General features: G+C 31.9%; 1 protein-coding gene across 1 annotated transcript in view; it reads left to right on the forward strand.

Annotated features, from left to right (window-relative positions):
* The first annotated feature begins 11,626 nt into the window (after positions 1 to 11,626).
* LOC111692069 overlaps positions 11,627 to 14,137 on the forward strand; it is a 14,007-nt gene continuing 11,496 nt past the window's right edge. The window contains exons 1-2 of the mRNA XM_023455770.1: positions 11,627 to 11,809; positions 11,875 to 12,350. Coding sequence (XP_023311538.1) covers positions 11,627 to 11,809; positions 11,875 to 12,350 — 659 coding nt within the window. The remainder of the gene's footprint in view (positions 11,810 to 11,874; positions 12,351 to 14,137) is intronic.

Below are 14,137 nucleotides of genomic sequence, written 5' to 3' on the forward strand. Positions count from 1 at the left end.
TCAAAGCGCTATATCGCCGCTATCAATTTGAATATTTTCGTTTTAAAAAGCGTTTAAAATGGTGTTTTCTCAAGAACAAAAAGTGTTTATCATAGAGTCCTACTTTAGAAATGGACGCAAGATTGATGGAATATGGAAGTATTCTATTGAGGAATGTTTCATAGAATTTCAAAATCAATTTCCCGGCGTTGTTGAGTACAAAATTTTTCAAAGTGCAGTTCAGCGTTGTGTTAATGTTTTTCGTGAAACGGGCAGTGTAACAAGAAAAGAAGGAAGCGGCCGACCTAAAAAGCGGACAGAAGAATTAAAAGAAAATGTCCAACAAATAATGGAAAATGCGACAAGAACTTCTGTACGTGTTTTATCACAAATGGTGGGAGTATCAGTCGGATTGTCCAGTTAGCGTATGTACAATTATTCTTTAATCACCCTGTATATAATTCTTTACTCAATATTCACAAAACTTAAACACTGCTGGGATTATATATTCTAAGAAAACATGTAAAACACCGTAATATACATGCACATATATTATATAATCACTCATGATATATCATATTTAACAATTCAATAAAATTAAACGAATATCAATTGTATGAGTTTTATTTTGTCGTAATCCTCTGTTTTCGTACGATATTTGTTGAGAATTAACTGCATTCGACACCCGACTTAATTCCCAGTCAAAATTTGAAACAGTGTTTTCCAGTGCATCCTGTGCATTTTTAGTGTAATTTCTTTTTAAAATAAATCAATAGAGGTGAAAAATAAAAGAAAGGAATTTAATTCCCAGTCAAAATTTATCGTATCTAACGTGTATAATTACTTTAGCCCCTATAGGGAAAATTTTAAATGAAGGTGTCGAGTTACAAGCGCTATTAATTTCGTTAAATATCAGCCAAGGATCCATATCCGGCAAAGGTAGAACGTGGAAATAATTTTATCTGTAATCGCAGAATTCTTTTTGGAATATGACCTACCCGCGCAAATATTGATGGACGAGGTTTGTATTAAACGAATATTGTGAATAATTGGGGACAATCTCATAAAATGTAATTATTTCTCAGTCACCAGCAACAGCACTATACAGGGTGTTTGTTAAGTAGATGCATTCCTTGCAGGAGGTTATAGTACAAGAGATTTGTGATATATCTTTTTAATACCTATACCATATTCCGAAAACTACTTAGTATCCGATCTACAGCGTGTTAAAGTTTTAATAAAAAAATGTAAATTTATAGATATTGCGGAATCGCTCAGAATAATTATAGGCTTTGACAGTTAATAACAATACATGTTTTACGATAAAAATATTGTTTTCAGTTTCACAAGTGGCGTGCGCACAGGCATATCTCTAGAGATAACAGAAATTATGCACTTAACTGCTTCACACTCAAACACTCAAAGTGACAGCTATTATTAATTTTTTCAAACAATAACAAAAACGAGTGCACAGCCAACTTGCTAATTTCTGTTTAGATAGTAAATAGTGAATCTAAAAACTGATAAAAGTTTTTGAGACTGATGTTGTTAACTGCGAGAAATAATAATTTTTTGTAATAAAATTGGTACAAAAAAAAGCTGAGTGCATAATTTCTGCTATTTTTCAAATTATTGAAACCGCCATGCAAAAAATCGACTTTATTTTTTTTACTCGAAAACGGTACGTCATAAGAAAAACAGTAGAGATACCTTTTCTCCTCCAAATTGAACAAGGAATTGAAAAATAATTTTTATTTTAAGAAAAATCAGTGGCGTATAATTTTTTTTTAACGTATCCAAAGACGTGCCTGTGCGCACTGAAACTAAAAACAATATTTTTATCGTAAAACATGTTAATTGTCAAAGCTTGTAAAATGTCTTTAAAATATTCTGAGCGGTTTCCGCAATATTAATAAATTTGCATTTTTTTTATTAAAACTTTATTACTCTGTAGATCAGAAACTAAGCGTTTTCGGAATATGGTATATTGAGAAAATATATCACAAATCGCTTGCACTATAACTTCCTGCAAGGAATGCATCGACTTACCAAACACCCTGTATATTCCTAATGCAAATGGTACTTACCGAAATTGCGGTGTCTGCGAAGTGGTTTTTTGGTTATTATGACCCGGAGCCAGAGAGGTGTTTGCATAAGGGCTGGAAACTACCACGTTATCAATTACGGAACTGTTCACCTGGTGAGTAAAAAAAAATCAGTTGTAGAAATTTTTCAAATATACTTAATTATTCTTTTGACCTACTTCAAAAGAGTCAAATACCCATCATGTTATTGAAATTGGGGTTTTTCTTTCAGCTGTCGGTTGCAAATCACCTTTGTGTTTGTAGTACCTTGTTAATCTGCGGTGAATGTCGGCAAAAGGCTGTATAAACATCACGTCGTTATACAGGACGTTTTCTTATGTCGTTCTTATTACGTCCACCTTCGATGACACCCTATTTTAAAATAGCTCCAAGTAATGATAACACTGCGTTTGTTAACATATAATTTTCTTTACAGATGGTGAAAACTGCTTATAGCTTTTATACTTTCTTACAAAATGTAAATAAATTCACTGATTCAGGTTTAGAGCACAGTTTAGTGCACAACAACCTAATATTTGTATTGCTATACAGAATTTTCTACTAAAACTATGGGAACAAGGAACTGGTGGGGAGGACAGTTCGAGATGTTTTACAACTGACAATTTAAAATGGCTGTTTGGAAATATTTTACACAGTTTCCTTGAACTACTAAATGAAATATATATGCAGGTTGTTCGTCTCCAATAGATTTTACAATGAAATCAAGAGTAGTTCAAATAACATTGCTTCCTTTCCCAAATAAAGTGAGCAGAACTTGAAAAAATTAAAACCATTTTCGGGCATATGTCGGAAACCCGTTATACATTTTTTCTAATTTGACATGGACAATATTAACGCTGATCTTGATGACCAGGTACAATTTGATGTACAGAGTAATTCACATAACATTCCACTCCCTTATCTGTTTTGTATTTCTATCTAGGAAAAAATTATTTTAAAGCAATACAAAAACAATTGCATTGCATTTCGTAGTTTTTTCTATGGGGATTCTGAAGGGTAAATTAACAAAGAAAGATGTAGGTAATAATTAAATAATGCAGAAAATGTTCAACAAAAGTAGCATTTTCAATGAGGTGAGTAACATTAGCATTACAGAAAAAATATTGGAACAAAAATATATAATATACAATAAAAATAAAAATTCCACAGCTATCCTCGCAATTATTGTTGTTTTATCTTTCTTACTATAAAATACACATGGTTTGAAGCTAGTCACTGTCTCTCTCCATTTTTTTTTAATTAAATATCTCGAAAACGGTTAATTTTAGAAATAGGAAAACTTCATAAAAGTCCACCTAAAATAACAAGTAGAATTGCAATAATATATAGGATATGCATTTAAAATAAGCTAGTTGATGGCGACTTCCGGTATAACAGGAAGTGGTACCTGGACGCCATTAGTTTAGTTGAAAAGGACATGCCCGAAAACCTGGTACCCCAAATTTTCAAAATTCAAATCGAAGTAGCCTCTGAAATAATTCTACATGAAATAGTACCCGATAATGAAGATCCACGTTGAAATACTCCTCGTCGAACGTCAAATTATTATTTATCGGGTTTTCGAGATATAAAATAGTTTCAATTTTGTCAACTTCAACACGCGAACGGGAACAAAGCATTTTTAGATAACATTTTATTCAAATTACCTCGTTAATTTTCATAGTACAATCTATTGCCATTATTCTATGGCTAGAAATTGGCCTCAATGATTTGGGATCGAGGGGGATTATCCCTCTTTATCCTGCCTCATCTCGTGTAGGCCTGGACAGCCTTCGTAGGTGGGCCCCATCCGTCGTCTACCCCGACCGCAAATGCGGCCGGTGTAGGCGCTTTGTGGGACCTCCTTTTGTCCTGGCTGGGCCCCGCCGGCTAGGGCCCTTTCTTCTGGCGCTCTTCTTGCTTCGCCGGCTCGTCTGTGTAAACCCCGGGGGTAGTGTCATGTTTATGTGTGGTATGGTTGGGTAGGGTAGTGCGGCTATGCAGCCTGGGATGCGCTTTGCTAAGGTGGCCCTTAGGCTAGCGCGGGAGGGGAGGGGTAAGGAGGGTATGGGGGGTGTGTATGTGTGTGTGTGTGTGTCGTTGTCTTCGTTTCTTGATCCTGGCTGTCTCTGAAACAGAAAAGGTTAGCGGGCAAGGGGGGACAAAGTGAATTTTCCTAGGCCAGATTCGAACCCGGGACCCGCGGTTGGAAGGGAAGGAGCATCTACACTGAGCCATCAGCGACTTCACAATCTATTGGTATCATCACAGACAGTATAGCTTGTCGCCACAGACTGCGTGTTAAATGCTAGAAATTGGCAACCCGAGAAGGATGCAAACTTTTGTTAGCCGGCATCCAGCTATAAAATTTAGCGCGGTAACTCTTCTACTTCGTAATAGGTAGTAGGTAAATAATATCTGTCAAATAAATATAATACATTCAGTTATGTAATTAAAGAGGTACAGAACTTATCTTTTGTTTGGCAATCACATTTGTGTTCAAGTTAGAATTGAAACTATGAATTTACCTATAATTAATTATTTGCTTTATATCACTTTGGAATGGAAGAATTCAAAAACTTGAAATTAATGTTTTTAGATTTTTGCGTCGACTTCCAATTTGGTACGATATTAACACCTATGTTTAAAAAATTGCATTATACAGGTTGTGTATCCTTAGATGGGTACTGTTCTCTTATTGTTGATTTATTTAAATAGGTAAAATAATTATTGACGCAAGTGTTGCATATCATGGATGCCATTGGTAGTGCTCATATTTGTGACACAAGGTGCTCAATAAAATTAACACAATGTAAAATTGTTGGAACCTCAAGGAGTAGTTGAATACGAAATTTATTAAAAGAAAAAACAACAAATCATCAATCAATGATCCCTAACAGAGATAAGATAATGCGTTCGCTACTGCTGTTGCAAGTTTTGACTAACTTTTTTGTTTTTCGACATACGGACTTCGGACCTTTTCCATTCAACGCAGAACGAACAATCAAAACCAAGGATGTGGAGAGATTTTTTTAATTATTTTTTCGATTCAACGCACCGTTTCCGAGTTTTCAGACCTTTTTTACTGTATCACTTGACACACCTTTTGTTTCCGAAATTTATTTTCAACATACGGACTTCGGACCTTTTGCATTCAACGCAGGATCATACAAAACCAAGGGTGTGGGGAGATTTTTTCAATTATTTTTTCGATTCAACAGAGTTAAAAACACTTTTTTATTCTATGATGTCACACTCCGTTGGTTTCGATTTTTTTTTGACATGAGGACTGCTGACGTTTTTCACTCGATCACCAATCAGAACCATGGAAGATTTTTTGATATTTCGTATAATTTCCGAGGTACGAGCAAAAACTGTTTTTTTTTCTTTCATATATTGTGACACCCCGCTCCGCGCCACCCACCGAGTCCTCTACTCAGAACCAAGGGGAGATTTGTTTATATTTCCAGCTATTTCCGAGTTACGAGCAAAACCAGTTTTTTTTCTCATACGTTGTGACGTCATAGCTGGAAAACGAAGGCTAAAAAGGCCACGCACTCTACCCCACGCTTCCTCCCTAGGTGTCCTGAAGATGCTGGGGAAGCCCCAGAGACTCCTGAAGACAGCAGAGAGATAGCGAGAGAGCGAGACAGAGAGAGAAAAGCCGTGTATGAGGACAAAGACACTCTATCTCTATCGCACACTATAACTCTATCTCTCTCGCACCTAATCAGACAAAAACGACAGAAACTAACCTTCCTTTAAAAATACAAGGGAATTATCATTATCAGAATAACCTATTTTAATTTAATAAATTTAAAAAAATTAAAATGTGTTATTCTGATGAAGAAAAATAAAACATAATTGAACTATATAATCGAACACTATTTTTAGAAACCTTAGGAGGCCAGAAATATTTTTGTGAGGACACTTCAACAAAATATGTTATTAAAGACCACAAAATTTATAAGTATTGAAAGAAAAAATACAACACGAAATGTTTGATAATTCTGAATTTGTTTTTAAAGCAATAAATAGTAAATTAAAGCATATTTTCAACTGTATCATCGCAATTACTTTTAAAAATTGTAGGTATTTTAATGTTATTTCGTTTTAGGTATTCTCTTTATGTTTTTGTAAAGATTAGTTATAAAAATCGTTGTTTGTTATTTCAATAAGGACGAATTTTAATTTTTTCAATATATATTTTTTTTCTTTAAACATATATTTTATGCCAGCATGATGTTAAAAGAAATAAAGGGGAATTCGTACATTTGTATTTAAAGTATTTTAAAGTTTTTCTTTACAAAAACAAAAAAACCCTGTACTTACTAATAACCCACCTTATATATCAAATCAGTTTATCATCATCATCAAATATTAAAAAAATTATATTACAAGCTGTTTAAAATATCATTACGAATTTTGTTTATTTGGAAATATATTTTCTGCAGTATTTCAATACCAAAAAATGAAAATAGAAGCTAATTAACGAAATTATGATTAAATAAATTAATTGTGACACCGCTGCAGAATATCATATGAAACTACATGGATATTCGTTGATTCATAAAAAAATAGTTGTGAATTACAAATACTTAGTTATTAAAAAAATGTTATACTCTGTTATCCACACAATAATATAGTAAACCAGAAAATATTTGTATAACCACTATCTAATTAAATGTTCTATAAAACACTTAACTCTATAAATGTACCGTCATATCACATTATTTAATTAAATGAGCACTAATTATTCCGAGTTTTATTTCATCGTTATTACCCCTGGAAAATATATTCGAATAAACGTTAAAAAGAACGAAACTGTTTAAAAATTGTTATTGTACTATTTACAAAGAAATAACACGTTCTTAAGGAGGTATATCGGGTTTACTAAAATTCACAGGTGTACTTGAAATTTATATAGTGTATTACCCAGTGCTCCCTCTGTGCGTCATATTTTTTTGAAATTTTTTTTTTAATCTAGATTTTGAGATATTGTTGTTGAAAGTTGTTCATTTTAACATAGGTTTATACGGCGAAGATGGACGGTGCGGCTCTTTTTTGCCCATAACTGAGAAAAAAATGTAGAAATTGTGAAACAAAACTTTTCCATAGATAGTACACAGTATTATCTTATTTTTGATGTAAAACTAATGTAAGTTTTGAACATAGTACAGCTGTATTAATTAGAAACAGAAACCAATAATTGCATTTCTGTCTGACTTGAGGATTAATGTGGCAACGTCGCAATCAGCTGACAGCAAGGAGGGAATACATTTGAAAGACTTGATAAAAACGAAATTGATTTCAAACATATACATTTTTCCTAAATCCCATGTACATTGTTATCAACAATAAATTATCCACAACAGATGATTTTTTGTAATGTTTTTAAAAAACTAGATTAATTAAAAAAGACTAGGAAGCTGTGATATATTTATTGGAATAAAAAATACAGTTGATAAATCCTTTTAATATATTTAATGGTTTATAAAAACATCGTAATCATTACCCAGCAATATTTAGGGTTACATAAAGTTTTCTTTACTTGATTAATATAATTAGTAATACTTGAGATAAAAGCATTTGTACGGAATAACAAAGGAACATAAATATTTCTCAGCAAACTTTATATCTAAAAAATTAGTTATAGTTGCAAAACTTTTGTAACATTACTAAAATAGAGATTAAAAACACGAACAGTGAGTAATAATGTAATTTCTATCACAGAACCTTCAAAATTGCATCCAACATTTTCTTTGACTTGGACGAGAGATGGGCGCGAGTGTCATTTCATTTCTTTAGAACTAAATTAACATAATTATTTTCTCGTTGTTTTACCAGTTCACATGATTTACGGATTTTAAATAAAGGATACAAATCTTCGCGAGCATAATACGATATATTTGCTATATATAATAATTATATTTTACATGGTTTATTACACACAATACATTTTTGAACGCGTACTCATCTTTACCCGAATTGATTTGACGCGTAATATCTCCGATGTCCAAGGTCTGTATGTTCGCAGTGTGTATTATTAGCGCTGTTGCCACATCTACATAGTATTTATGCGTTCATTAAATATAATTTAAAACTACTTAAATATGATATTTTTATGTTGTTAATTTTCAATATGTATGTTATGTGCATATTGAGTAGATTTCTTTGCTATATAGATAATGTTTATCGCAAAGAATTTCAATAGAATTTAATTTTTTCAAGTTGGTAGCGGGTTTTAGTCCCATAAGAAAAGCATATGACCCCCCTGCGATCCTCACTTCCCTCGGACCCCGATATATCTCCTTAATTCTAATAGACTTTTTTTTACTGAAAAGTATAATAAATAATATCCTACGTCGCAAGGATCAGTTTAGGGTAAATTATAACAAATAAATTTTTGAAATCGCTGTGGAGATACACAATAAAACATACATGACGGAGTAAATTAGGGTCCTTTTTAATTTAATATAATAAACATTTATATTTCTTTCCTATTTCTATTAGTTTCTCCTATTATTCCATCTTTTTAAGTGATGATATTACAGGAAACCTCTCTACTAGCTATAGCTCCGCCTAGCAGTGGATTTCACCAGTAATATCATTAAGGACAGCTAGACTCATGCGTCGGCCGAACAAACCAGATATATACCGGTTTAGGAGTTGTTAGTCCTCATCAGTATGTCATAGATAAAACAAACTTCTCAATTGATTTGATTCCTTAAATTCATGGAAGAAGTAAGTACAAGTAAAAGCTGTAACTAACATAAGTGCTACTGCTACTACTAGTGGCTTCTGGTACTAACTGCGTCAGACCTACAAAGAAGCCAAAGTTAGTAGCAGTGGCCACTAGATGGAAGACATATTTTACTTGTTTACTTGCTTCATCATCAGGAAAACAGAAATTACAATATATAGAGAAACAAACTTCAGCATACAAACAAAGAGTGAAACAAATATTATGTACTGAAGCAGGAATGTTGTGGTTTAATATAATCTTGATGTTATTGATGTAATTTTACCAAAAGGGTCTAGCAGGATAAGATAAGGTCAGCGGCCCGGCGGGAAAGATATTTTGAAAATGACTTGTGTGGTAACATCAACGAGATATAAATCTACCATTGACACAAATTCAGCCTCACATTTCGCTGCGTTCTGGAGATAATTGATCAAATAGATGCTAGAGCGGGCATTTTTCAAATTTTTTTTTAGAAAACCATTGCAGCTGCCCTAATGAAAACATTAGTCTACATTACATACTTTTTTATAGAATTTTTCTGTCTTATTTACTATTAAAAAATAGAAATATTTTTTTCAAGATTTTGTTCTTAGTTCACGCAGAGGTACAATCATAGAAAAAATATATAATGTAGCTTACTATGTCTAGTATTACTAAGAAAAAGTGAATAAATATAAAATGTGTGCAACACTATCAATAAAAATCAAAACTTTTTATGACCATCTTAGGTACTAATGATCCCATTTGTGACACTTTTATCATCTGTTTGTTACTCAAACATATATTAGGTAGTAGTTAAAAATGTAAGAAAGACTTTCATTTTGACATAAACAGATGAAAATCGTTTGTGGAACGTTTTTAGAGAACAAGACGAAACCTGTCGCTTTCCAGCTAGTCGCGTGTGTGATTGTGTTTTGTTTAAGTATCATTTTTATGCCCGCACCACTATAGTAGCTTGACTTCAATTATCGTGTGCGGATTGTTTGATTTACCTATTTTACTTTATTTTTATTTATCTTGTTTTGTTTTATTTTTGTTTTATTTTGTTTTATTTTATTTTGTTTTGTTTGTTTTTATCTTATTTTGTTTTATTTTATTTTGTTTGTTTTTATTTTATTTTGTGTTACTTTATTTGTTTCAGAAAACAATTTTTTTATCGTTGTTGTTGCAGTGGAACAACCTCTGCTTCTTTCTTCGTTGGCGAAACTCCTCTGGACGGCTAATATGTAGTGGTTGATTTTGGGTTTTGTTAAAATAAAACGCATAATTTTTGTTATTTGTAACGTGTGAGCTGGTGGTTTGCAACCTAGCCGGCCGCGCTCCGAACATTATCAACAGTCGAGCAACTTCGCGCTAGATCAAGCTTTACAAAAGCTTTTGCAATTATGCAAAGTCAAATCACCGTCTATGATTCAATATTACAACGAAAAATTCCACGTTGTAAACAACCAGCTCACACGTTACAAGCAACAAACATCTGCGTTTTATTTTAACAAAACCCTAAATCAACCACTCACCACACAACCACACAAACCACAAACCACAGTAGCCAGAGGAGTTTCTCCGACGAAGAAAGAAGCAGAGGCCGTTCCAGTGCAACAACAACGATCCAAAAACACAAAATAAAATAAAAACAAACAAAATAAAACAAATAAACTAGAGCAAAACAAAACAAAAATAAAACAAAACAATATAAATAAAAATAAAATAAGTAAATCCAACCGAAACCCTGAGGCGAGTCCAAATAAAACAGTTTAACTATAAAAAAATTTAATAATCCGAAACAAGCCGCAAACGATAATTGAAGTAGAGCTACTATAGTGGTGCGTGCATAAAAATGATACGTAAACAAAACCCAATGCACACACGCGACTAGCAGGAAAGCGACAGGTTTCATCTCTTAAAACATTGTAGTTCCACAAACCATTTTCATCTGTTTATGTCAAAATGAAAGTCTTCCTTACATTTTTAACTACTATCTAATATATTTTTGAGTAACAAACAGAGAATATTGGTGTCACAAAGGGGAAGTCATTAGATGATCATAAGAAGTTTTAATTTTTTTTGATAGTGTTGCACCCATTTTATATTTATTCACTTTTTGGTAGTAATACTAGACATAGTAAGCTACATTATATATTTTTTTCTGTGGTTGTATATCTGCGTGAACTAAGAATAAAATCTTGAAAAAAAATATTTTTATTTTTTTAATAGAGAGAGAGAAAAATTGTATAAAAATATATAATGTCTAACGAACAGTTTTTGTTTCATTAGGGCAACTGCAATAGCTTTCGAAAAAAACTATTTTGAAAAATACCCACTCTACTAGTATTTGATCAATTATCTCCAGAACGCAGCGAGATGCGAGGCTGAATTTGTGTCAATGGTAGATTTATATATCGCCGATTAGGGCCNAATTTGTGTCAATGGTAGATTTATATATCGCCGATGTTACTACACAAGTCCACTGGGGCCGCTGACCTTATCCTGCTAGACCCTTTAATGTCAACGTGTAAGTAAAGTGGTGAAATATGACAATAATTATAAAATGTGTTATTGCTTCGATATTAAGTATAGTATAAATAGTTAAAATAATAAAAAAAGTATTTAGTGTAATATACATATATACTTCAGTATTTCAATTATTCCACTTGGATCAATATTTAATGTTGCAGTTACAGTTTATATAAATCTTTGAATAGATGGGCGTTGATTTTAAATGGCCGTCGCCTTTAAATACGCAATCGTTGTAACGTCCAGACCATTTGGTGAACGTCAGTTGCTTCATTGTGATAACAGCCGGTGGCGGCGCTGCAAAATGGAGAATAATTTCTGTTTGAAAGCTTTTCTCCTTCTCGGTGTAGATCCTAACCGCCCTATAAGAAAATGGTTTGTTACTTTCAACAACTTGTTAGCAGCATGGATTATGTCTCTATCTATATTCAAGTGTTATCTCGATAGAAATCTAGAAAATATAGAACCAATAAGTTTAATTATTATGGTAAGTTCATTTTCTAAATATTTATAAATATTATAATATTTATAACTTTGTATATTCTTTTACAGATATTTGTTAAATATTTTTCGCTTGCTTTTGGTGCCAAAACGGCCAAACAAATTCTGGAATCCAAGGAACAATTTTGGGAAGTGGATATTGTTGATGACGAAATAACGTATTTAATTCAATATATGAAAGCAATAGAAAAATGGTATGAAAGTTCCGTAATTGTCGGCGCATGTATATATACAGTACTCCCCTTACTTTCGATACACTCTTCTGTGTTTAACTGCATTATACCTCATTATATACCGTTTCCATTATTTTATATCGTCGAAATTTACATAATTATAGTTAGCTCGTTTGTCTTTGTTTATTTCAATATATTTGTATGTTCTCTCATAGTTTCGGCTACTATTCAATTTAGACTAGTAAATTTGAAAATTAGGGATCACAATCTTAAAGATATTGAAAATAACCGGGATGTTGAAGTGTATGTTCGGAACATGAAGAAGATAATCAAACATCAACAGTTACTTATGAGGTGAGTCTGTTTCATTTTAAATTAACTAGCTTAACTTTAATCACTGTTTGCAATAGGTTGCATGAAATTTTTTATCGACGATCGTGTCCAAAATGGCAATGTTTCAAATAATTTCCAGTGTAAAAATTAGCTTTTATAAGGGCCTGTGCAAAGAGAGTGAATTACAAAATAACTATGTAAAGTATAACCACCCAGTGTTCATACGTAAATAAGTTAGCCTTCCTTGCCTGGTTAGTGTCAGTGTCCAAGCCAGGTATATTAGTTTTCATTTTGCCCACATTTACTTTACTGTCATGGTCCTTTGTATAATTATCTTGAATACTTGACCATGAGTCTATCTTTTCAGTAGCCGATTGCTATTAATTAACTTATCTTAACTATAGGCTGTTGATTATATCCAAAAACACAGGGTTAAAAGGAACTATGACGTTCAAGCAATTTTATTGCATGAATCGTTCAAATGGTCATTTTAGAAAAAACCGCGGAGTGCTATTTAATTGGAGGGTGGAAATTGGAGATATTGTTGAAAATGCACCCTTTCAGTTTTTTAATTGTAGCTCGAAAACGAAGCAAAATTTCGCTATAATTCATAAGAAAAATTATTTAGAGAATTGAATTTTCCATCGAAATAGCTTATTTAAAAAATTTAAAAGGAAAATTTTATGCAAAAAAATCGTTAATAAACAATCTGAAAAAAAAATCGATTTTCTGATTATTTTTACTTTTTTGCCTTTAGTTTTTTTTATTAAAGATAGGTATGGCTTCATAGGAAAAAAGTAGATAAAATTTCCTTCAAAACAAGAGGTTGTAAAGTATTTTTGGATGAAAATTGACTGATATATGGCCGCTCAAATTCTTCGATTTTTGCCAAAAAGGAAGGAAATAAGGCGTTCAAGGATTTTTATCACATGACTTGTTCGAACGGTCATTAAAAATGAAAAAACCGCGGGGTGCTATTAAATTAGAGGTTTGAAATTGAAGATAGGGGTGCAGTTTTTTAAATACAGCACGAAAACGTAGCAAAATTTCGGTATACCTAGTTTATCGAAAAAATTTTGTAGAGAATTGAATTTCTCATCGAAAAAAATGTAAACGAAAATTTTATGCAAAAAATCGTTAATAAACAATTTTAAAGAAAACAAAAAATAAGATTTTTTGATTTTTTTATTATTTTTAATAAAATAATTTATTAAAAACTTTAGAATTTAAGTACAATAAAGTTTATTAATAATGTATATACAGTGTGTCCACGGATGGAGTCATAAATTTAAAAACACGAAAATACTCAACAGAGCAATACCATTATTTATTATTTTACACATTTTTATAAAACAAATCTGTTTATAACCTCCAATAATGGCCTAATACAAATTTTAAAATCAAAATTTCAATTTTCGAGGTGGAAAGTAGCTATACATATAGAGTAAAACTCAGAACTGAAATATTTATTTTAAAATTTGAATTAAGACATTATTTGAGGTTATAAACAGATTTGCTTTATAAAAATGTTGTGTAAAATAATAAATAATGGTTGAATATTTTCGTGTTTTTTTAATTTATGAGCACCCTGTATATCTAATCTAAGATGTTTGTATGGCAGTCTCATTTTTTTTTGAAGGGCAGAACTTTTTATAAATAGTGACATTTTTGGTAAAGTCAAAAACAAAAGAGTTTCTACTCTTGTCAACTCCGTCCGTGGACACACTGTATATACATTATTAATAAATTTTATTGTACTTAAATTCTCAAGTTTTTACTAAATTATTTTATTAAAAAAGTAAAAAAAT

Source organism: Anoplophora glabripennis, unplaced genomic scaffold, assembly GCF_000390285.2.
Source record: "Anoplophora glabripennis isolate ALB-LARVAE unplaced genomic scaffold, Agla_2.0 scaffold549, whole genome shotgun sequence".
In the NCBI taxonomy this organism is placed as follows: domain Eukaryota; kingdom Metazoa; phylum Arthropoda; class Insecta; order Coleoptera; family Cerambycidae; genus Anoplophora; species Anoplophora glabripennis.